General features: G+C 47.3%; 1 protein-coding gene across 1 annotated transcript in view; it reads right to left on the bottom strand.

The window, feature by feature from the left end:
- Positions 1–21,658, bottom strand: part of LOC135373964 (uncharacterized) — a 61,884-nt gene extending 40,226 nt beyond the window's left edge. The window contains exons 1-4 of the mRNA XM_064606994.1: positions 21,593–21,658; positions 20,809–21,046; positions 19,286–19,324; positions 18,593–18,646 (exon numbers count right to left, since the gene is read on the bottom strand). Of these exons, the coding sequence (XP_064463064.1) occupies positions 18,593–18,646; positions 19,286–19,324; positions 20,809–20,880 (165 nt within the window). The 5' untranslated portion in view covers positions 20,881–21,046; positions 21,593–21,658. The remainder of the gene's footprint in view (positions 1–18,592; positions 18,647–19,285; positions 19,325–20,808; positions 21,047–21,592) is intronic.
- Between the last annotated feature and the right edge of the window lie 252 nt (positions 21,659–21,910).

Here is a 21,910-nt window from a genome sequence, read left to right as displayed (position 1 = left end):
CGTCCCTCGCGGAAGACTGCGTGTCTAAGCAACTTGCACCACCAAGTTGCTGGCGTCCTCGGCCGGGTTTCGAAACCCCGATCTCGGGATCAGAAGGCGAATACGAAAACAGAAGGGGATGAGTACCCAGTACAGGGGACTTGAGGTATGCCGGAGCTAACGGGAGTGGATGATGAAAGGTGACCATTGCAACTGACCAAGAGAAGGCGTCGAGAGAAAATTATGCAGCCAGTGAATTACACTACTGTCGAGATTCAGAACAGAAAGCTTCAGAAGGAGTGCGTCGTGTGGTACGCTGTCAAAAGTTCTGTAAAAATCAAGAAGAAAATGCACTGTCTGAGCTAGATAGTATGCCATGTATGAGGCTTGCTAGTTGGGTCTCACAAGACAGATGCTTGCGTAAGCCGTGCTGATAGGGGAAGAAGAAGCTGCTGCTCTCAAGGAAGTTAACTATTAGTGAGTAAAGTATGTGCTGGAGGACCCTACATGGAATGCTATTTAAGGATATTGGACGATAGTTACTTGGAGATGACGGGTCACCGGACTTGTGGATAGGAATGACCTTTGCTAGCTTCCAGTCCGCAGGCTGGGTCCCTTCGTTTAATGGGTGAGTAAATATGCAGGACAAAATGATGCTCGAGATGTTCTTTGTAGCACAGAGGATTTTAGTATTTATGGACTCGGCTCATGGAAAGTTTTAAAGAGTCAATGACCTTAGCAATTACGTTGGGCGTGATGGTTAAGCTGCATGGTCATAGGGGCACAGTCTTTCGGCGACATGCTGAGATGGATAGCTGAGCAAGGTGTGGAGAAAAGTGACGAGAAAAAGCAAAAGCAAGGTACAATGCTGGGGTGGAATGAAAACCAATAATTCGTTTTTAAGGCTAATTGAGCTTTCTTTGGCAGGTTTCAAGCAATTCCAAAATTTTCTGGGTTTGTTTACTACTAAAGAAGGCAAATGAATGTTAAAGTATTTATGCTTAGCGAACTTTAATTCTGATGTATATTCACGGTTGGCTTCCGTGTACTTAGACCAAGCCTGGGTAGTTTTACTTGATGTAGCAGTTCTAAACAGGCTTTTTTTTTTCTTGCTTAGCAGTTAGCCGAGACGATTTGTGAACCAAGGTGCATGAGAGAGACTTGCGGACTTTGGGCATGTGTAACTCCTCGGGGTGACGAAGTGCATCACTGAACAAAGCCCAGTTTTTCTCAACTGAACGAGATGTGTACTCACTAAGCAACTGTGTGTTGTATAGGGAAGTGAGGCCGCAGTTTATAGCGGAAAAGTTGGCTCTGTTATAGGCATTTATTAGTTTAGTACTGTGTTTACGTGGCAGAGGGCGATAAGAGGATATATTTTAAAGAAATGTTTTGTGGCCGCTAAGGCCATCGAATACTGATAACTGAGATGTATCATCAGGATGTGTTGTTAGCACAAGGTCCAAAAGGGATTCAGTGATTGATGCAACTCTGATGGGGATGACAAGCAATAATACGTATATGAATAAAAATACGTAATTATACGTAATACTCGAATTCTGGTCACACTTGTGCCCTACATGGGCGGCATATTCCACATGTGTTCAGTGCTGATCACTTTGCGTAGCCGTTTGCTAAATCAATATTTTTTAGTATTTCAGTGTAGGGAATAGAAGTCCGTATGATAAATGCCCAATATGCGGAACACTGCAAGATATGGATAAACGGTCTCGATAGCTCCGGTGCCAATGTGTAGGCTTTTGCTGAGCACCCCAAGTGCTGAAAATTGTCCATAACCATATTCCTGGCTGCACATGCAGCATGTAACTAGCCATACTGCAGACACCCCGTTACGTTAGCCGGATGTAGGACTCGAACCCACATCTTCTGCATTACCGATCCAGGGCTCTACCAATTGAGCTAAGCTAACATGCCTCACCAGCGACTTCCAATGGTGCGTCATCTGAAGGGACAAGCCAGCCACACTCTCTCTCTCATTCATCCTCCTTTCACTCTTACATTTTCGCTCACTACACACATTCATACGACGCGATCGACAACTGTTGAACATGAGAGAACTGATGTTCCGAGGCTGGAACAACATAGAAGGGACAAATACATACAAAGCCTGAAATTGCCTAAGAAATTACCGATGAAAGATGAAAATCACCGAAAAGTTTACCCAGCTGTAGGACTCGAACCCACATCATCCAGAAGATGTGGGTTCGAGTCCTACAGCTGGCTAACCTTTTCAGTGACATCATCTTTCGGACCTGGGCATGAATTCGTGGTGGCTGTGGGGGATGAAAAGAGGCGCAGGTTGGAATCTGGAAGCCCCTGCAATCAGGACGTTGCGCCGCCACTGGCAAAGACCGCGCTTTCTTTGCTGCGATCTTATCGCATTGCACGCGCTGTGCACTTAGCCATGGGGTACAGTGGATGTTAATGTCTGGTTCTCCGTCTCGTCCATCTACGTGCTGTTTTGTTTAAAGATGTCATCTGACCAGCTACACCTTTCTGCAGGTGCCCGACGTTCCCCCGAATAGTGGCACGTTCCCCCATGAAGTGCGCCGCAGGGCGTACGATCCGAGGCGAGCAAACACCGGCAACACAGTGTTTTCCCACCGCAACCAACACGGGAACAACGTTCGATCCAAACATTAAGCATTCACACAGTGCAAGACGCATGTCGCCGCGAGCAGAGCATGTCACTCTAAGGCAAGAAAGGCATTCGAGACTAATCACTTTCAAGTTCATTTATTTATGTCAGCCGGTTCAGAAGAAGGATCGTTGCTCTGGTTTAACCAATGATTTTTTTAAAGTACTGTGCCATGTGACCAATCACTTCCAGGTTTGGTACTACATCATGGAAGCAGAGCTGAAAGAAGATACAAACAGCAGCTTTATTTACGAGCCGGCCACTGTAGAGTCGCTCATGATCACAGTTGTCTTCGAGACTTAACGTCATGAATTCTAACTATTGTGGGGAAGACTCATCGCCATCACCTGCCTCGTGCGGGAAATTCATTCCACTTGTACGCTACCACCGCCATCACCGGAATAAACCTTAGAAGTGCTGTTCATTACCAGTCGAAAAAATACACCAGGCAGGGTCTGTTGTGTTTTTGTCTTTCACACCAGAGATGGGAATTCAGACACTGGTCTGGTCTGGTGTTTCCGTTGTGGTGTGTTTCCCACTCGGATGGGTTACCTTTCTGACGTGTTCACGCCAGTGTGTAATTCACATGAGTGCCAGAGAAATGAAAGACAAGATGTAACCTTGATATACCGGATGTCTTTTTTTAGGCGATACAGATTTTTCATCAAAAAACTACAAGAACTATAAACATGATGTTTTCACTTCTATCACCCCTGGGCCGGCGGATGTTCTTGGCCACATGTTCCTCGAGCGTCAAATCACTTTTAATTGGAAGAAAAGGCTCGTTTCGTAAGGTATAGCTTATTATAACTTATTTTTGAAAAATCTGTATCGCCTAAAAAAGTCCCTCTATATGTTTGGCGAGCTAGCCGTTTATTCATCTTTCCTCTGTTACAGCGTCTGGCAACTCGAGCACCAGGTCACGTACTGTGCCGGTCGTGGTCTTCGATCCGTTGCTGCTATTCTGTAACAAATATATTATCAAAGAGCTAGAAATGGAACCAACATACTCGTTCCGTGTGGATGTAAGGAAGACACAATTTACCTGTGTTTTTGTGTTGTTTGCTTGACTCCAAAAATAGACACATGCACCAACAGGCAAATACGAACTTCATTGTTGGTTGAGGTCCTCACCGACAATCCGTACCAGTCTTTCAAAGCAACGACAACGTCGCCATGCCAAAATCGGAATGTGCGTTAGGAAACCACACAGACCCGGCTACCATGCGTACCCGGCTCTCCGGTTACAGACTGCAGCCGGCGTGCTGGCGCAGTCCTGCTCGCGTAGTCGTTCTTGCTGTCGATGGGATGACCGTGTTACGTGTCCGGGGCAGCGGGCACCGGTTCGTCGTCACAAGAGTCACTTTTAAATGCGTTCCAATATTGCTGTCGTATGTCGTTGTGTTAAGTGATCATATAGTGTCTTATGGTGTTCAGCAACAATGTAATAAGGCATATGGATCCCCACATCAGTTGTATATATTAAGATGTGATATATAGATACATCCCAGAAGGATATAATGCTGGTGTGTGCACTACGGGACACCACACCAGGCTGGTGTGTACGTCAGGGCACACCACAACATTGTAAATGCGTCGGACATCACAACGGTGTAAATGTGTTGCGATATTGCTGGCGGCGTATTTCTGCTGAGTGGTATAGGGGGCCTTATGACGTTCCGTAATGATGTGATACGCCATATGGATTCCGATATCTCTCGCATATACAGAATACAATTGGATATATAACTATGTCCCACCAGACTAGTGCTGGTGTGACCGCTAGAGCACACCACACAAGGCTGGTGTGTACGCCAGAGCTCACTACACCAGGCTGGTATGTAGCACAGGCACACCACAACAGTACCATCGTCACGCCGGAGCACATCACAACAGGCTGGCGCGTACGCCAGGACACATCAAGGAGTCTGACGCGTATACCAGGACACACTGGGAAACACCAGACCAGCCTGGTGTTTTTTTTTTTTCAACTGGGGTATAGCTACACACGTTGCCATATCATCCCAGTCAACCACGAAATGTCCCGGCGTCGGGAAAGTGGCGCCCCTATCGCCCGGCAGCAGCCGCAGTAGCCCCCTCCTGCACCAACGGTTGGGTCGCCGCAGGAGGGAGACCCCCACGTATAGCTGTGCGTGGCGTTCCCGTGTCTGGGGAAAGGGGGATCCTGGCGGTTGAGTGGACCCGGAGGTTGTTTTGGACCCTTCGGGGCCTCTCTGGGAAAGCAACACACCGCTTTGGCCCCTGCTTCCCATAGTCGGGTGGTCCTGGAAGGCCCGGCCAGGATTATTCAGTTAGTCGCCATCTCCCTTTTCATTACTTTCTCTTCCTTGGTCTCCTTCTTTCTCTCCTTTTCCTCTTTTCACCATCCTTGGCGGCAAGGGTCAACCTTGGGCAGTCTTTCACTCTCCAGAAGCTGCACTTGGGTATAGTGCAGAGGCAAGTGTTAGCGTGTGGGACACGTTCCCTCGTTGGGCTCGATGGTGGGCGACACACCTCCTGCACTGAATCAGTCTTCTCTTTTATGGATTCTTCTCGTACAAAAAAACATGATCAGCGCCAAAAGAGGCGCTGCACCGATGCACCAGCTATGCAAATCCTCGACTTGACTCCTGAACCTTGGTTTGCGAAGTTCCTCATAGTCCACTCGGAAGATGAGACCAAACCTATGGCTAAGGTATCACCATTCACGATTGCAAGAGAGTTAGAAAAGACAATAGGGAAATCTTATAATGCTCGAAAGCTGACCACAGGAGATCTACAAATTGAAGTGACCACAAGGCAACAAAGTTCCGCTCTCCTTTCACTTAATAAAATTTCTGATATATCAGTCACTGTGACCAGACACCGAACACTTAACATCGTGAAGGGCGTCATCTCAGAGTCTCAACTCCTTGACTGCTCAGACACTGAGATCGAGGAAGGACTTAAAGACCAAGGCGTTGTGACAGCAAGGAGAATTGTGATGCGTCGGGATGGTAAAGACATCCCGACGAAACACATTGTCCTTTCCTTTCAATTGCACAGGCTTCCTCAGACCATCAAAGCAGGGTATCTTAATTGCCATGTACGTCCGTATATCCCGAATCCGCGACGCTGTTTCAAGTGCCAGCGTTTTGGACATGTGTCGCAGGTCTGTCGAGGACAGGCGATCTGTCCAAAATGTGCTGGCATGGACCACTCTGCAGAATCCTGTGCAAACGAAGTCCGCTGTTCGAACTGCAAAGGGAGCCACCCTGTCTACTCCAGGTCCTGCCCCCGTTGGCAGGAAGAGAAGGAAGTACTCAAAGTAAAAGTGACGCAGAATATCTCGTATAAAGACGCAAAAACACAGGTAGAATTTGCCAAAAAAGGCACGTTCTCCGAAGTGGTGCGCCGGGGAGTGGCACCACTGCGGAAATCTGTGGAGACGCAGACTTCTGGGTCTCCACCCCACACTCGCCCCACACAAGAAAAGCCTGCGGAGAGCTTGCTTCCGCTGGCACCAGCTGCTCAGGTGGGCAGCCGGGAAGTAGCGGCCACAACCTCTACGGAGGTTGATGGCGAGCTGTCAGTTTGGGACGGGCTCACAGGGGGCTCATCCCAGGCTGCCACACACACGATGGATGTTGACGATGATGACTGCATGTCGCAGAAATCATCGTCAAGCCTTCCCCCCAATCCTTCCCCATGGAAGGAACAAAGAACGAAAAAAGGAGGCCGAGGCAGGGGCAGTACGTCCCTAGGGAAACACAAGCAGCCCCCCCCCCCCCAAGGGTTACACCTCCTACATAATGTACAGTCTCTCTTTGTTTTTATTCATCACTACTTTCATTATGGGACAGGTAATCCTTCAGTGGAACTGTCGAGGCCTCTACACTAACATAGATGATGTACACGATCTCTTTGAAAAATACACTGCAGCTTGCTTCTGTTTACAGGAAACCTACCTTCAGGAACAAAGTTTCAATCCCTTCCGCAGACATACTATTTTTAGGAAGGACCGTACAAATACCACACGTGCATCTGGAGGTGTGGCTATAGTCCTTCCGCAATCTGTGTCTGTAAAACAAATCCCACTTGTTACAGGGTTGGAAGCAGTTGCTGTTCAAGTGTGCCTCGATAGGGTTTTCACTATATGTTCACTGTACCTTCCCCCATCAGAATTAATAGAACAAAGAGATTTTGAAAACTTGTGTAATCAACTCCCACAGCCATTCATGATTCTGGGCGACCTGAATGCCCACAATCCTTTATGGGGCAGCGCAAGACTGGATACGCGAGGAAAAATGTTGGAGAGAGTTCTTCTTTCAAGGTCCCTTTGCATTTTGAACACTGGGCTGCCTACATACGTCAACTCCTCAACACAAAGTTTTTCTTGCTTGGACATTTCACTGTGCAGTCCTTCCCTCTTCCATTGTCTGGACTGGACCGTGGACCAGAATCCTCGTGGAAGTGACCACTTCCCGGTAGTTTTGAAATTTCGTGTTCCTACAAATTCCATCTCGACGCGACCGCGAAGGTGGAAACTTCAAGAGGCTGACTGGAGCTTTTTCCAGAACGAGGCAAAGCTTGTTTCTTCATATTTTGAACACATGTCTATTGAAGAGGCAAACGAGTTTGTCACAACGGCCATCATAAATGCCGCTGAACAGTCTGTCCCGCAGACATCTGGCCGGCTCCCCCAAGCGTCCCAAACCTTGGTGGACGGATGAATGCACACAGACACGAAAGCAACAAAACAGAGCATGGGGTATCTTCCGCAGATACCCCACTCCTGAAAACCTCCTGACATTCAAGAGGGCACGAGCCAGGGCTAAATGGACCAGAAAACAAGCAAAACGGACGTCGTGGCGTAACTTTGTATCTTCGTTAACGCGCACAACACCGTCAAAGGTTGTGTGGGATAGACTTCGAAAAATTAAGGGTGATTACACTAGTTTTTCCATTCCCCTGCTTCAGGTTAATGGCATCCCGTGTCAGAGCCTAGAAGAGCAGGCTAACGTCCTTGGTCAACATTTCTCTGACGTATCGAGCTCCTCACATTATGATAGAAACTTCCTGCGTATTAAGGAGCAAGCCGAAAGGCAAACAATTCCAATTACGGGTGGTGACAACTACCAGTACAACCAGCCTTTTACCATGGTGGAACTCCAACGAGTGCTGGCTTCAGTAAAAGTCAGCGCTCCTGGACCAGACCGCATTGCATATCCAATGCTTAGTCATTTGTCCGATGATTCCAAAGAGCATCTACTGAAGTTCTTCAACACCGTCTGGGACAAGGGACAGATGCCATCAGCATGGAAAGTAGCCACAGTCATTCCTTTTTTAAAGCCCGGGAAAGATGCGTCCGACCTGTTGCATTAACTAGCTGCCTCGGTAAAACATTCGAAAGAATGGTCAATAACCGGCTGATCTACTATCTAGAGGACAATAACTACTTTAATAACTACCAGTGTGGTTTCAGACCTGCACGTTCAACGTTGGACCATCTAGTTAGACTAGAATCCACAATTCGTGAGGCATTTGTGAGACGGCATCACTGTGTGTCAGTGTTTTTTGACCTCCAAAAAGCGTATGATACCACCTGGCGCTACGGTATTATCAGGGATCTCTATGCGCTTGGCATTCGAGGGCGACTCCTACGTTGCCTGATGAATTTCCTCCAGGGAAGGACGTTTAGGGTCCGACTGGGGACAACTCTTTCACGTCCTTTCATCCAGGAAAATGGAGTTCCCCAAGGCTGTGTGCTTAGTGTTACTCTCTTTATTATAAAAATGAATTCAATAGCTGCTGCAATTCCCCCGTCTATTTCCTATTGCTTATATGTTGATGACGTCCAGATTTCTTATTCGTCAACAAACTTGAGTACATGCGAAAGGCAGCTCCAACTTACAATTAACAAATTGGTTACATGGGCATGTCAAAACGGATTTAGTTTCTCACCCGAGAAAACTGTTTGTGTTCCATTTTCAAGGAGAAGGGGTCTGTACCCAGACCCGATACTATGCATCAATGGTCAAAACCTGCCCGTATGCACTGAACAGAAGTTCCTCGGTGTTGTGTTTGACAGAAAGCTTACTTTTGGGGCACACATCAGGAACTTGAAAAACAAATGCTTAAAGTCCACAAATATACTCAAGGTCATATCCCACAGGTCGTGGGGTGCTGATCGGGAAACACTCCTTCGCATTTACCGGTCTGTAGTCCGCTCTAAAATGGATTACGGATGCCCTGCTTATGGGTCAGCACGACCGTCCACGCTAAAGGCCCTCGACACAGTACACCACCTTGGTTTGCGACTGGCGCTGGGGGCTTTCCGAACCACCCCTGTTTACAGTCTGTACGCAGAGGCAAATGAGTGGTCGTTAGAGAGGCGAAGATCGTATATTACCTTGTCCTATGGTTTGAGAATAAGAGGCCACCCTCAGCATCCTTCGTTTCCTTCAGTGACACAGAGCAACTTCAAACAACTGTTTCTTAATAAACCCAGAGCTGTGCCACCTTTCAGCATTCGTGTACAACGAGACGTCGAATGTTATGGCTTTTTCAGTTACAACTCACCTTCCTTGGTTGCCAGTAAGTTGACTCCCCCCTGGCAACCACCAGTTGCATATGACGTTTCACTTGCAAAGTTTAATAAAAGGGAAACACCCACCACAGAAATCCAGCAGGAATTTCTGATTCTCAAGGAGAGCTTTGGAGACCACACCAAGATATATACTGACGCTTCAAAGACTTCCACAGGAGTGTCATGTGCTATGGTATGTGGCTCGTGCACAAAGGCACATTGCCTAAACAATGTATTTTCAATTTTTACTGCAGAACTCTATGGTATTATCATAGCACTGAACCATGTTTTACAAACACACATGACACACGCAGTAATCTACACAGACTCTTTGAGTTCGTTACGTGCCATCTGCAGTATTCAATCACATAAAAACCTCCTGGCAAGACGCGCACAATTCCTGGCCAGTATTATACAAGAAAAAGGGTTCCAGCTGAGACTGTGCTGGGTACCCAGCCATGTCGGAATTTCCGGCAATGAGAAAGTAGACCGCGCTGCCTCTGCTGCTTTAGGCAACGATATAACTCCTTTTGAAATTCCACTTAACGACTTGCTGCAGCAACTGAAGAAAGCCATCCACACGGATTGGCAAGCTTTTTGGGATAAGCAGATAACAAACAAACTGCATACAGTAAAACCTCGCCTATGCAAACCTACACAAGATTTTGAAAACCGCCACCATGAAGTTTTATCGAGCCGTTTGAGGCTTGGGCACAGTTTTCTAACGCATGGGCATTTGCTACGAAGGGACGACACGCCTCAGTGCCCTCACTGTGGAACAGACCTGTCTGTCTTACATATACTCATAACATGCCCACTTTTAGAACATCATCGCCACCTACACTTTCCATTCTTTTACAGATACAAGGTCCCTCTTCACCCTGCTCTTCTGCTCGGTGATGAACCTCTAGTCGATTTTAGCCATATATACAAGTTTTTAAGAGACACTGGGTATTTAAAGCACATCTAAGCTCATATATATTGTTTTTATTTTATTTTATTAATATTTTTTTAAATTGAAATAATCCTTTTAAACTGCTAACCATCCATACCATTGTCTTGGCGCACTATGGCCCTCGTCGCTAATACGCCAAAAAAACCTTAATCATCATCATCATCAACCACGAAATGTAGAATCAACGTTGAAATAACATTGCAAATCTACAACACCATCGTAGAATCTGCGATAGCGTGCAGCGTAGATTCTACGTAGAAAATGTCCCGTCAAAAGCACGTAGAATGTACTATAATTTTATAACGCTACTTCTACGTTGACTGTTGTTTTTTCTACGTTGATAGAACGTTCACCAAATGTTGTGAATTACTGTTTATTCTACGTCGTCTACTGCTACCTCTTCCTACTATGCTACTTCACTTCTGCTGGGGCAAAAGCGCTGGTATCCCCAAACCTTGTCCAAGTACAATACTACAAATGTGTAATAATTAATATTCAATAAGATAATGACCGTTTATGTGCTTGTTTATTAAAATCTTAAATCAATAATTAAACATGTACAAAAAGATAATCAGTGATAATGATCTTAATAATAATAATCACATGCATGGCCGCTACGCCTCTTCGCAACGGTCATCTCTGAAAGATAACCAATAACATAGGATAGCAGCTCAAACGCTACCATAAATAGACGTCAAAAACAGACACTCTACAACCACTGGGAACACATACATGACCCCTACCGAAGCATCTTTCGGAGTGTAGATGGTGTGACGCGGAAGCAGCCTAATCACTGGCATGTCCAAGCGATGTCTTCGTCTTATGGATTATGCCGTGCTCTCCATTGTTATAGAGAGACACCAGGTCCTTTACACATGATTGACGCTGTCTATCGATGTGACGAAATCACATGCAGTTCGAGCTCTGAGAACTGTAACAGAAGCTATTAGTTCATACAAAACTACGAGCAGAGCTCACTCAACAACCAGATTAGGGGTTATACAAAAACACAAGGAACCTTGGAGAACAGTACAGTCAGATGTGGAAAGGCAACTCATTTCGTTTGCAGCCGATCTTATCTGTACTATCAGACTGCTCATAGAATAGGCCACCGCTGCTTTCACCACTCCCAGTACAAGATATCACGAGCACCTATAAAATAGTGCATGATTCGAAGAGATGTGAACAAAGATATCTGCATTTTGCAACTTGTGACATCTCAAATAACTGCGCCACGTACTGTTTGAACGTGCGACTTCAACAATGGAGTAAAGCTCTGTTGCAAACTGATGTCAACACTCGAAGGCATTTACAGCAGCCATAAACCAGACAACATTAAACCTTACCCAACTAGGATATCATGAGAACATATTAAATAAATATTCGGATACATATCACACATGCACACCGCACACAGTCCCACAGTTCGCATAAATTTCTCAGGATACGCAACCAGATTCTGCAGGTCCAGAAAACGACGCAAAGCTGTTTACTTCGGTAACTAAACTGTTATGCACCACACTTCTACCACATGTCCTCGTTGAGAAAACAAGGACGCCCATATCTTAAGTGAGGCAAAATGAAGAAAGAAAACTCACCTGTGAAACTTGAAGGGCGGAGAACAAAGAAACGCTGCCTCTCGCACACTGCGGCATTCGCTGCTACGCTCAACATAATTGTTCACAGCATTGGCCAGTACTGCCTCGATGCTTCAGAGATTGCAGTACAAAATACGCACGATGCTGACGTTCCCAAGACCTTTCCCTGTGACAAAATGAATGTCCATCCTACCGGACTGTCACGACGACGCGCCTCGCCACTCGCCAGCCTCGAGCCCTCGACTATTTGAAACGGCGGTTGGAGAATGTCGATGGCGACGAGGAAGACGTAGTTGCGCTCGGCTCGCCCTTGTTGGGAAATTGATTTATTGTTATGTCCCTCAACCTCCGTGACCGATCATTATAATGGCGTGGAAAAGGTATTTTTTTTATTTGTTTACCTGCGATTCGTGATGAGTCGTTTACAAATACAGGTAAAAAAGTGTAATGCTATGAGGGTATAAAACAAATAAATATTATTAGTAATGGCAGCATGAGTGATATAAATAGCACGTCATACAGGCCTTACTCTACACGTGAACGGCACAATGGAACGTAAAAATAAAATACAATGCGAAACAATTGGGTGCGCACTGAAGAAGCAACGGGTTTCCATTTGTGATAAAGGTTGACAATATCTTGAAGGTACAATGTAGAACCAACCCAACTATTTGCTGCGTATAACTACAGTTGATTCTTTCATGAAAAATCAACGTTTTTCTTTACGTTCACAATTTACCATTGACCAAGTACATTTGAAACAGCGTTGGTTCAGCGTTATCATTCTACATTCAACATTGTTCAACATTAGTCAACATTAGACAACGTAGATTATACGTTCCACCAACAGTCGCTGTTGACTGGGATGAAGTGACACATTTAGACCTATTCGGACCCCATAGTTGAAAGCGTATCGTAATTAAATGTGACTCTTAATGCATGAATAATAATAATACGGTGTACATTGACACGTTAGGTGACTTCACCAACATATGTGTGGCTACATGGTGCACGTCCCATAGAGTAGGACTACGGACGGAATTTCGACCACCTAGTTTTCTTATTCGTACGCCGGAAATCTCCGAAACATTGCAGATTGTGGTATATTTACTTGTATGGCTCTTTACGTTGCTTCTGACTCCTCACGCTTGGTGAGAGAAGGAGCTTGTCGCCAACCGACGTAGTCGGCGTGCTAGCTTGGTAGAGCTTATAGCTCCTTTAATGCAAAACCATAGAATATACAAGAAAAACGATGGCGCATATGTATGACTGCACTAAAGCACACAAGTTTATAACTCCAAAGTGGGCGTATGAGGAGGAAGATGATGTCATACATCCCCTTGTTGATATAATTTCGAACTAAAAGACAAAGCACCTGTTTGGAGTGATGAAGCAGGCTTTGTTGGTATTGGTGGCGTTGGATACACGCAGAGGTTTCGGTTTCAATGTGACCTAAGCAAGACCTATTGGCTCACAATGTGTCTAGCAAGTTGCAGTCATTAAATTGTTTGACTTATCGAGGTCTTCACTGGCTATTTGAAGCGAATTCCCTGACAAAAATAAAAGGGAACTTGGTTCCTGCTGCTGCATTTTGATACGGATACTTCGTAATAAACGGGTCGTTTATTAAGCGGTGAGCAAATTAGAGAGGTGCAGGCAACCCCGTGTACTCTATAAAGTGGTAACATTCCTGCTGCTGCATTTTGATACGGATACTTCGTAATAAACGGGTCGTTTATTAAGCGGTGAGCAAATTAGAGAGGTGCAGGCGACCCCGTGTACTCTATAAAGTGGCAACATTCCCTTGAGTTTCAGGAACACACACTACGAGGAGGACAACATGTAGGAGACGACTGATCAGACTAGGGCGATAGGGAGAACTGCTAGTTTATTGTTGAGCGCGAGGAGATCCCGCGCAGTAGTGTCGCGCGGATATGGCCGCTACAGGGCTCCACCAGAAGCAACAAGGTCGCTCCAGGATACCCGCCTGAGGGGTTTGGGAGGTAGGTGTAGCTGACAGGTGGGGTTGGAGCCGGAAGCTGTAAGGAAGGGCGGCTGAGTGTCTGATTCGGTGGAAGCAGCTTTCAACCGATCGATGGACACCGTTTCCCGACGACCACCGTGGTCGATGACAAAGTATTTGGGATGGCGTTCGATCGCGTGTTGTGGTCCAGAGTAGGGGGTTGTAGAGACCTTCGTAGGGCGTCAGTCCGCAGAAAAACTTGAGACGGATCGGAGGTGGGGTGGAACGAAGGTCTAACGGGTACTAGGAACTAGAGGGGCACTGGGTCGAACGCGGGAGAAATGGTCGCGAAGCCGTCCAACGTAGTCTGTTGCTGTCAACTGTAGGTCGTCAAGCGGCTGGGGTCGAAGAACTGGCCTGGACGGCGAAGGGAGGCCCCATAGACGAGGTCTGACCACGAATGCCCAACGGCACGAGGGGAAGGTATTCACTCCATTTTGGGCTGTCGTCGTAGGACATTCTGGCGGCCTTGAGGTGACGATGGAAACGTTCGAGGATGCCGTTAGCGCACGGGTGGTAGGTTGTAGCGCGACAACGGGTGGTGCCAAGAAGTCGAGTCAGGGAAGAAAAGAGTCGGGATTCAAGCTAACTTCCCCTGTCGGTGATCAAATGAGATGGTACTCCGAAACGGGAGATCCAAGTTGAGATGAATGTTTGCGCGACAGTGTTGGCTGTAGAATCATGCATCGAGGCCGCCTCCGGCCATCGGGTGAAACGGTCGACGTACGTCAGCAGGTATATGTTGTTATGGTACGGAGGCAGGGGAGCGACGATGTCTATGTGCACCTGGGCGAACCTTGAGTCAGGTAAGGGAAAGGTCGTCAGGGTAGATACCGTGTGTCTGTGAATATTTGCCCGCTGACATGCAGGGCAGGATCGCGTCCAGTTAAGAATGTCGGAGTTCATCGATGGCCAAACTTAACGGGTGGCTACCAAACGTTGTGTGGCTTTGACTCCAGGACGGGAAAGGTTATGAATCAATGAGAAGACCGACGACTGAACATTTTCGGTACAAATGGTCGGGGCGAACCGGTTGCCGTGTCACAAAGGACATGCTCTTGGATACCAGAAAAGTGAACAGGCTGCAGGCGGAAGGACGAATTGAATTCCTTTAACGTGCTTGAATTCAGCGTTGAACTCAGCTATTAAGGCGAGGTGTCCGATTTCGGATGGGGAATAGCGAGAGGTTCCATGTTGATACGCATAGACCAGCGGCTTATGGTTCATGAGGATGACGAATGACTTGTCTTCGAGATAGTAGCGGAAGTGTTTAACCGCTGCGAATACGGCGAGAAGTTCTTGACCAAAGGTGTATATTCCTCTTCCGCAGGAGATAGTTTCTTCGAGAAAAAGGCCAGCGGCCGTTAATACGCTACTGTAGCACCGCGCCCGTGACTCGCTTGGATGCGTCAACCATGAGGGATGTAGGAGCTCCATTTACTGGATGACTTAAGGACGCGGCTGAAGCGAGGGCTTCCGTTGCATGCGGAACGACTGGAGGGCCTGTTGAGGCCACGTTAGACCTGCTGAGTTTATCGTATGTCCCTTTCGGAGTTCTTCTAGTAGTCGCAGAATTGCAGCACAGAGGGGGACGAAACGACGGTAGAAGTTAACCATGTCCCGGAACCGGCGGAACTGGCTGATGGTGGTGGGCAAGGGAAAATCATGGACCTACTTCAGCGGAGAAATTCCATGGGCGTTGACCCTGTGGCACAGAAATTCTCGCTCAGGCAGGCTGAACTCGCATTTATCGACGTTAATGAGCAATCCATGGTCAGACAGACGTCGGAATAAGGTGCGAAGGTGCTCTGTATGTTTGTCGGGAGAAGCACTAGCAACCATCAAATCGTCGAGGCAGGCAAATATAAAAGGAAGGCCGTGCGTGATGTTGTCGATAAGCCGTTGGAAGGAATGCGCGGCGTTTCGTAGGCCGAAGGGCATCGGAAGGAATTCAAAAAGCAGAGCAGAAAGGGTGTTACGATCGCAGTGTTCGCGATGTCTTCTTCGGCCATGGGCATTTGATGGTATTTTTGAAAATGTTGTTGCTCCTGAAAGGCCGGCTGTGAAGTCCGAGATGTGGGGAAGAGGGTAGCGGTAGGGAAGTGCTGCAATGTTACGCGATAGTCCCCGCATGGTCTCCAGTCTCCAGTATTTTTTTTTTTTTGGGGGGGGAGGTGCTGACCAAGGGCTGGAAGACGGTCTGATACCGAGAGCGGGCATATGGACGAATTCCTTCCGCGCAATAGCCAGCTTCTCGAGACTCAGACGCCGTGCTTTGGCAAAGACCGGTTGACCCCGCGTGGGTATGCGGTGCAGGACAGGGTGCTTGGCGGGTTTCGTCCAGTCGCAGGGGGAAGTCAAGGATGGAAACTCGCGTAAGAGCTCCGCAGAGGTGGTGTCTTGGGGGCGGGGCTTAGTAACACCAGCTGGTGGTATGCACGTCGAAACGCTGTTCACAGAGAGGCCTGTAAGGTTGTCAAGCAGCATACACCTAGCAACATTGACCAAAAAAATTATTGTGCGCTAGAAAGTCGCTTCCTAAGATGCAGTGCGTAGTGTCAGCTACCAGAAATACACAATGGAAGACGCGGCGTATCTCGAAATCCAGAGGCAAGGAGAGGCGGTGGTACACTGCAATACGGGAACCATTTACTGCGGTCACGCACATGATAGGTGTACGCCGTCGATCTTGGTTAGAGGCTGGGAGAGCACGAACTTCAGCACCAGTATCGACAAGGAAATTCTGGCTTCCACCGATTTTTTAGATAGAAGAAGCGACCTTGCCGCGTTGAGTGAGGCTTCTTGGTCGCCGTTAGGAATCCCCGGGGAAGTTTCCCTGCCATCAGCATGGTGATTGGCAACGTCGTGCCCTGCGGCCGAAACGATGGTGAAACCAGTAGACTGGACGAAGTTTGGATGACGATGGAAGTGTTCGAGAGCGTACCGTTGTGCGGGACTGTCCATCACGGCTAGGAGAGTGGCTGCCGCGGCGCGTGGACGTGTTGAAGGCATCAGCGAGCCGCCTTATTTCATCCGTAATGTGATGAGTTCCGAGTTTTCCGATGGCGCCGCTGGAGAGCTGAAGGCACCGCAGGGTTCGGGTGAGGATTGCGGATGGGTGGTGTCAACTGGAGAGAGAGTGCGCGCAGAAGCTTGCAAGAAAGCAATTTTCGTTACCTCGTCGGCGTGTGCTGCGAGCGTCGCTGTTGTCCGAAGCGGATAAGACCGGCTGTACGGACGGACGGAGTCGAGAAAGAAAAAGCTCGCGGAGGAGCTTGGGGTCCAAGTTGGAGCTTGAGATAAAATGCTGCATTTGCCGCGAAACTTGGGGGGGCTTGCGGTCGCCAAGAGGCTCGTTCAGCACAAAATCTTGCAAGCGCTGGCGGCCAGAGGGAGAGGTTCGCTCGACGACGGCAATCTTCAAGGCGTCGTACGAAGCGCCAGCGGAGGAACTGCTGATGATGTCTGCTACGTCGACGAGAATGTCTTCGGGAAGGGCGGACAAGGCATGGTGAAATTTCGTTGCGTGGGATGTGGTGTGCACCAAGGTGAACTATGGTTCTGCTTGCAGAAACCATGTGTCCGGTCGTGAACGGGTAAAACGCGGCAGTCGTACGGCGAAGGAGGAAACCAAGGATTGCGTTGCGTTGCTGTCCATGATCACGTTCGGGTCACCAGTGTAGGAGACGACTGATCAGACCAGGGCGGTAGGCAGAACTGCTAGTTTATTTCTGAGCGTGAGGAGATCCCGCGCAGTATTGTCGCGCGAATATGGCTGCTACAAACACATGATTCAGCCTTGTGTTATCCTCTTCGTATTATGTGTTCCTCAAACGCAAGGAAATGTTACCTCTCTCTGTTGAGTAGTATTGATCATGCACTAGTTTTCTACATTTCAGCTTGTCGTCTTGACAAAGTGCTGCATTAATTCATCGAATGCGACTCGATGTGGCTTTGCAGCTCAGTGGCTTGTCGTAGACAAGTTGACTCTCCCAGATGCTGTCACTGCCGTGCTCTAGAGCATCAGGAGCACATTCTTCTTCATTCCTCACACTACCAAACTCCCTGAACCACACTCTGGGGCCTCTTAGTCAGCTGGACTCTCCCCCATTCTCTCTCTCAAAATTGCTTGCTTCGTGGGCGAATTCAGCCCACCAACGCATATCCAACCTCATTTGACCTTTTAGGACACAATAGGACTTCTATCCTTATTGTGAAGGGGCTCATTATTTCATTCAACACATCTCCACTAGCAAATGGATAGAGTAGCACCCTTGGTGATGAAACTCCCCATTCATCATCTTAAAGTAAAGTTGTTCTACTCGCGACAACGTGCACGCGTTGCCGCTCATCCCCTGAACGACACTCCTTCTTGCTGTTCATTGCCACAACACACGTCTGTGATTTTCCCTCACTTTAGGTGCTTTTTTGCAAATTCCCTGATATTTCTCGGCCTTCCAGGTTGGTAGGCACACTGCATGGACACTGTGCAACTCAGAAAAGTCTGCCACCAACACAAAGCAACAAAGCTCACTGAGGACCGTATTGAGATATGGTTAAACATAACACGAAAATTTTGCTTCCAGTAGGTGGCTTGATTGCTTGCCGAAATAGGAACGTGATGTGAATGACAGACACAGCACTGCTGTTTCTAAAATTCAACTTTAAACAATTTGTTGCTCATTAACATGTTTAGGGGGATGACTCACTGTACCATGAGAAAGTTGTTTAGTTTCGGATTGGGGGAGGACTGTGACTTTACATGTCAGAATGCTCAATCTATTGCCTGTATATTAATTGGTTCACTTACCCCAGCTTTGACAAACAATTTTTTGTCATGGTCATCCAATTCTGCCATTCTCGTCTGCAAAATAACATAGTGCCAATTACTTCAACGTATCAGCGAACATACTGACATTGAGGTACTAGGCAGATCAAATGTCCTGCTAAGGCTCTAATGTTTTATTGCTCATGTTATTACGGCAGAAGTTTCAGAAGATGTAGAGCATCATTGCAAGATGAATATTGTGAATTCGCAAATTTGGACTACCCGTGGAGAGCACAAAAAAAATGAACACAACTCACATCATGGTAGTGACACTTCTTCAAGCAAATTTGACGCTGCTACATGCGTCTACTAGATCCCAGTCCATTGGGCTTGATCAGTTGTCGTGGGTGGGCAGTACGTGTTCCCAACTCAACTTAACCTAACCCCACCCAACCTACCCTTATCTACCATGCTGATGCGAGGCTACTTCTTGTTCACCTATTGGTGTGTTTAAACACCACACCAAATGCGCACTGCGATGTTGCAACACTGAAGGATGAGCAAAAGGCCTCTGGTTAGAAAATATCTATTCGACATTGTATCTCCCAGGGGGACTACATCTTTTTTTTTGTCTCCATTTACATTTGTTGTGTCTTGTGTACTGCTTCCGTTACATGCACAAACACAATAAACCGCTGGCAACATGTACGGACACATGTTGGACAATATACTCACCCAGTTGGATAAGTACAGTTCCATGATACACTTTCCATACTGTGAGGAAAAATCAATCATTATTATAAAGTTCAACAACAAAAGAAAAGAACGCTACTGAATTAGTTGTAAGTTTCAAGTGTGTTAATCGATCTACAAAGTGCAGTCATTTGCAAAGCTGAGACTCTGAGGACGAAGCTGAACATATACTCCAAGGATTGCATTCTCTCTCCAAGCTTCCTATCGGGGATTCCAATAAAGGTTGGTCAGCACTTGTCATGTCTAGCTAGACGCGACATTAGTTGGCAGAATCACCTTAAAGGAAAGGTGTTACTAGAAAAAAAATTAATAAGACGTATTACTGCTTCATGACGATGCGAATTAAGGAAGCAGAGAATCATCAGTTGACCCTCAATTTACCTTGAAAAAAAAGGATAGAAGTATTCATGTAAGAGTATTAATTTAATAATCCCGGGCTTTGTGACGCGATACAACTGCGATCATGAGCGACGCCGCTGTGGTCGAGTCTGTCGATTAATATGGACCTCCTGAAAGCTCTTTAACGTGCAGCGAAATCTTGACACACGGCACACCACATTTAATGTCGGCTATGGGTGACAGCAACATGTACCCTTCAGCCAAGATGCCGCCGTTCTCGACAGGGCTTGAATCTGCAATCTTCAGATCACCTACGTGGTGATCACCTACCCAGGAAGTCTTCCATGTACCAGTCCAGCACCAGCCACGATAAGGGTCAATATCATGCCATATAAAGCACATGTTCGAGTGAAGAACCTATATTCGGAATTTGAAGGCGTCGTAGACGTCACCCACCCGTAATGCGATTTGTATTGCAGGAATACACAAATTGTAAAGCAGAACGTGCCTCTGAAGCATGGCTCTCACTAAAGCTCACAGAAGCTTTCACACTTCCTACTTACATTCACACTTAATTTGTGCATGAACAAGGGCGCATTGTTCGTCATGTACGACTACTAAGCTACATTGTGGACAACATTATGGAAAACACTGGATGTGAATTGCTCGTGAAATACTGCTGCTAAACTACATTGGGGACAACAGTTGCGAAGTCGCCACAAACAACGCAACTCTACGCTACAGTGCATGCGACTAGGTGTCGGCTACGTAGTCATCATATGTAGCAAGCCAGTCGGGAACATAGATCACTGTTGCCTGACAAATTGGGGATTTTTCGCATTCAGACGTCGCTTCCAGCGGTTTTACTGCAACTTTACTGCTACAAACCAATTAAAAATAATTCGCGTCCTCTGTCACATGTATGACTTCCTGAGTGCACTTTACAAACGACAAGCTCTTATACCCAAAACGCACTGTCGCAGACAATCGGGCTCGGTCCGCAATCCTGCTGGGCACGCCGTACCGTCCGCACTTCACATTCATGATCTTGGTTTTCATTTGCAGCCGTCTGGTGGAGGCTTTGTACAATACTCCCAGAAGTTTCAAATAAATAAAAAACACTGGTCCAGGACGTCTACTTTAAAGAAATTCCAATTAATACATACATATGGGATTTCATCTGTTCCGGTGTTTCTCGATGTTGTTTTCTTCGTCCGGGCCACTGTGATCGCCGCCATCTTGCCAACCCGGCAGCGGCAGTGCGAGTAGCGAGAAGGTGAGGGAGAAAGGAAGCCACTGCTCCTGCGCCAACCCTCCTCGGAGTGTGTAATCTAATGATGTACGCGAACGGGGACAAGTGTCTGCGTTGTTGATCTCTGTCGCCGAGACTCGTTTTGTCCGCACCTGAAAACCATCACAATTGCTGCCTAATCACGATTGCGCACGATGTGGATCCTGTATCAGTGCATTTCGGGTATTAGACTACGCCAGCAACACAACCTGTCTGTCTGCCGCTTCACACCACATTTAATAGAGAGTTTTAGTATACCGGCCATAGGCTACCGGTGGGGCCGGTATTGACGTCATGCCTTCTCTGCGCAAGCGCGAGCGGAATACCGGCCTCCCGGTCCTACCGGCCGCCGGTCGGAGGGGCGAAATACCGCACAGCCTAACGCTCGCTTCACCGGCGAGATCGACAGCAGCGCCGCCGCTCTCCTTCCCGTCTCCGTGCGTCGCTACCGGTGAAATGTCGTGGTAGAGTCGCGCTATACTACGACCCTGTTATACCGGAGCCGGGGACTGCGGTAAGCAAGTCCACCGGTAGCCGCGGTAGCCTACCGGGCACCGGTAGCGGTATACTAAAACTCTCTAATAAAGCATGGCTGTGCATTCTATCCTTTGTATTTGTCGCTCTTCCAATCTATTCAATGTATAAGTATCAAGTGTCACCTTCGGTATTTCTTCTCCCACCTTCTCGATGCAGCGAAGAGCATTGGCACAGCCGAACATGACGGCCTGAAGAAGGAACATGAAACATGTGTACAGATTTATCGTGTAATCTTTTTGTAAGTACAGGTACACGTCCTAACACATCATTCAACGAAAACATGTTTCCTTTGTAGCGCTTGCAGTTCCGTGATTGTGTGACATGCGCGATTCCTTTAGGTATCGATGGGTAGAGTTCGCACGCGGCATCGCCGAAAGGAGATTGGTCCGCCATGGGTTGGAGGTTTTACACAACCTGCCCTAAACCGTACTTCTCTACGA

This window comes from Ornithodoros turicata, unplaced genomic scaffold, assembly GCF_037126465.1.
Source record: "Ornithodoros turicata isolate Travis unplaced genomic scaffold, ASM3712646v1 Chromosome36, whole genome shotgun sequence".
Taxonomy (NCBI): Eukaryota; Metazoa; Arthropoda; class Arachnida; order Ixodida; family Argasidae; genus Ornithodoros; species Ornithodoros turicata.
The sequence above is the reverse complement of the archived record's forward strand: the minus strand, read 5'-3'. Positions and strand labels throughout refer to the sequence as shown.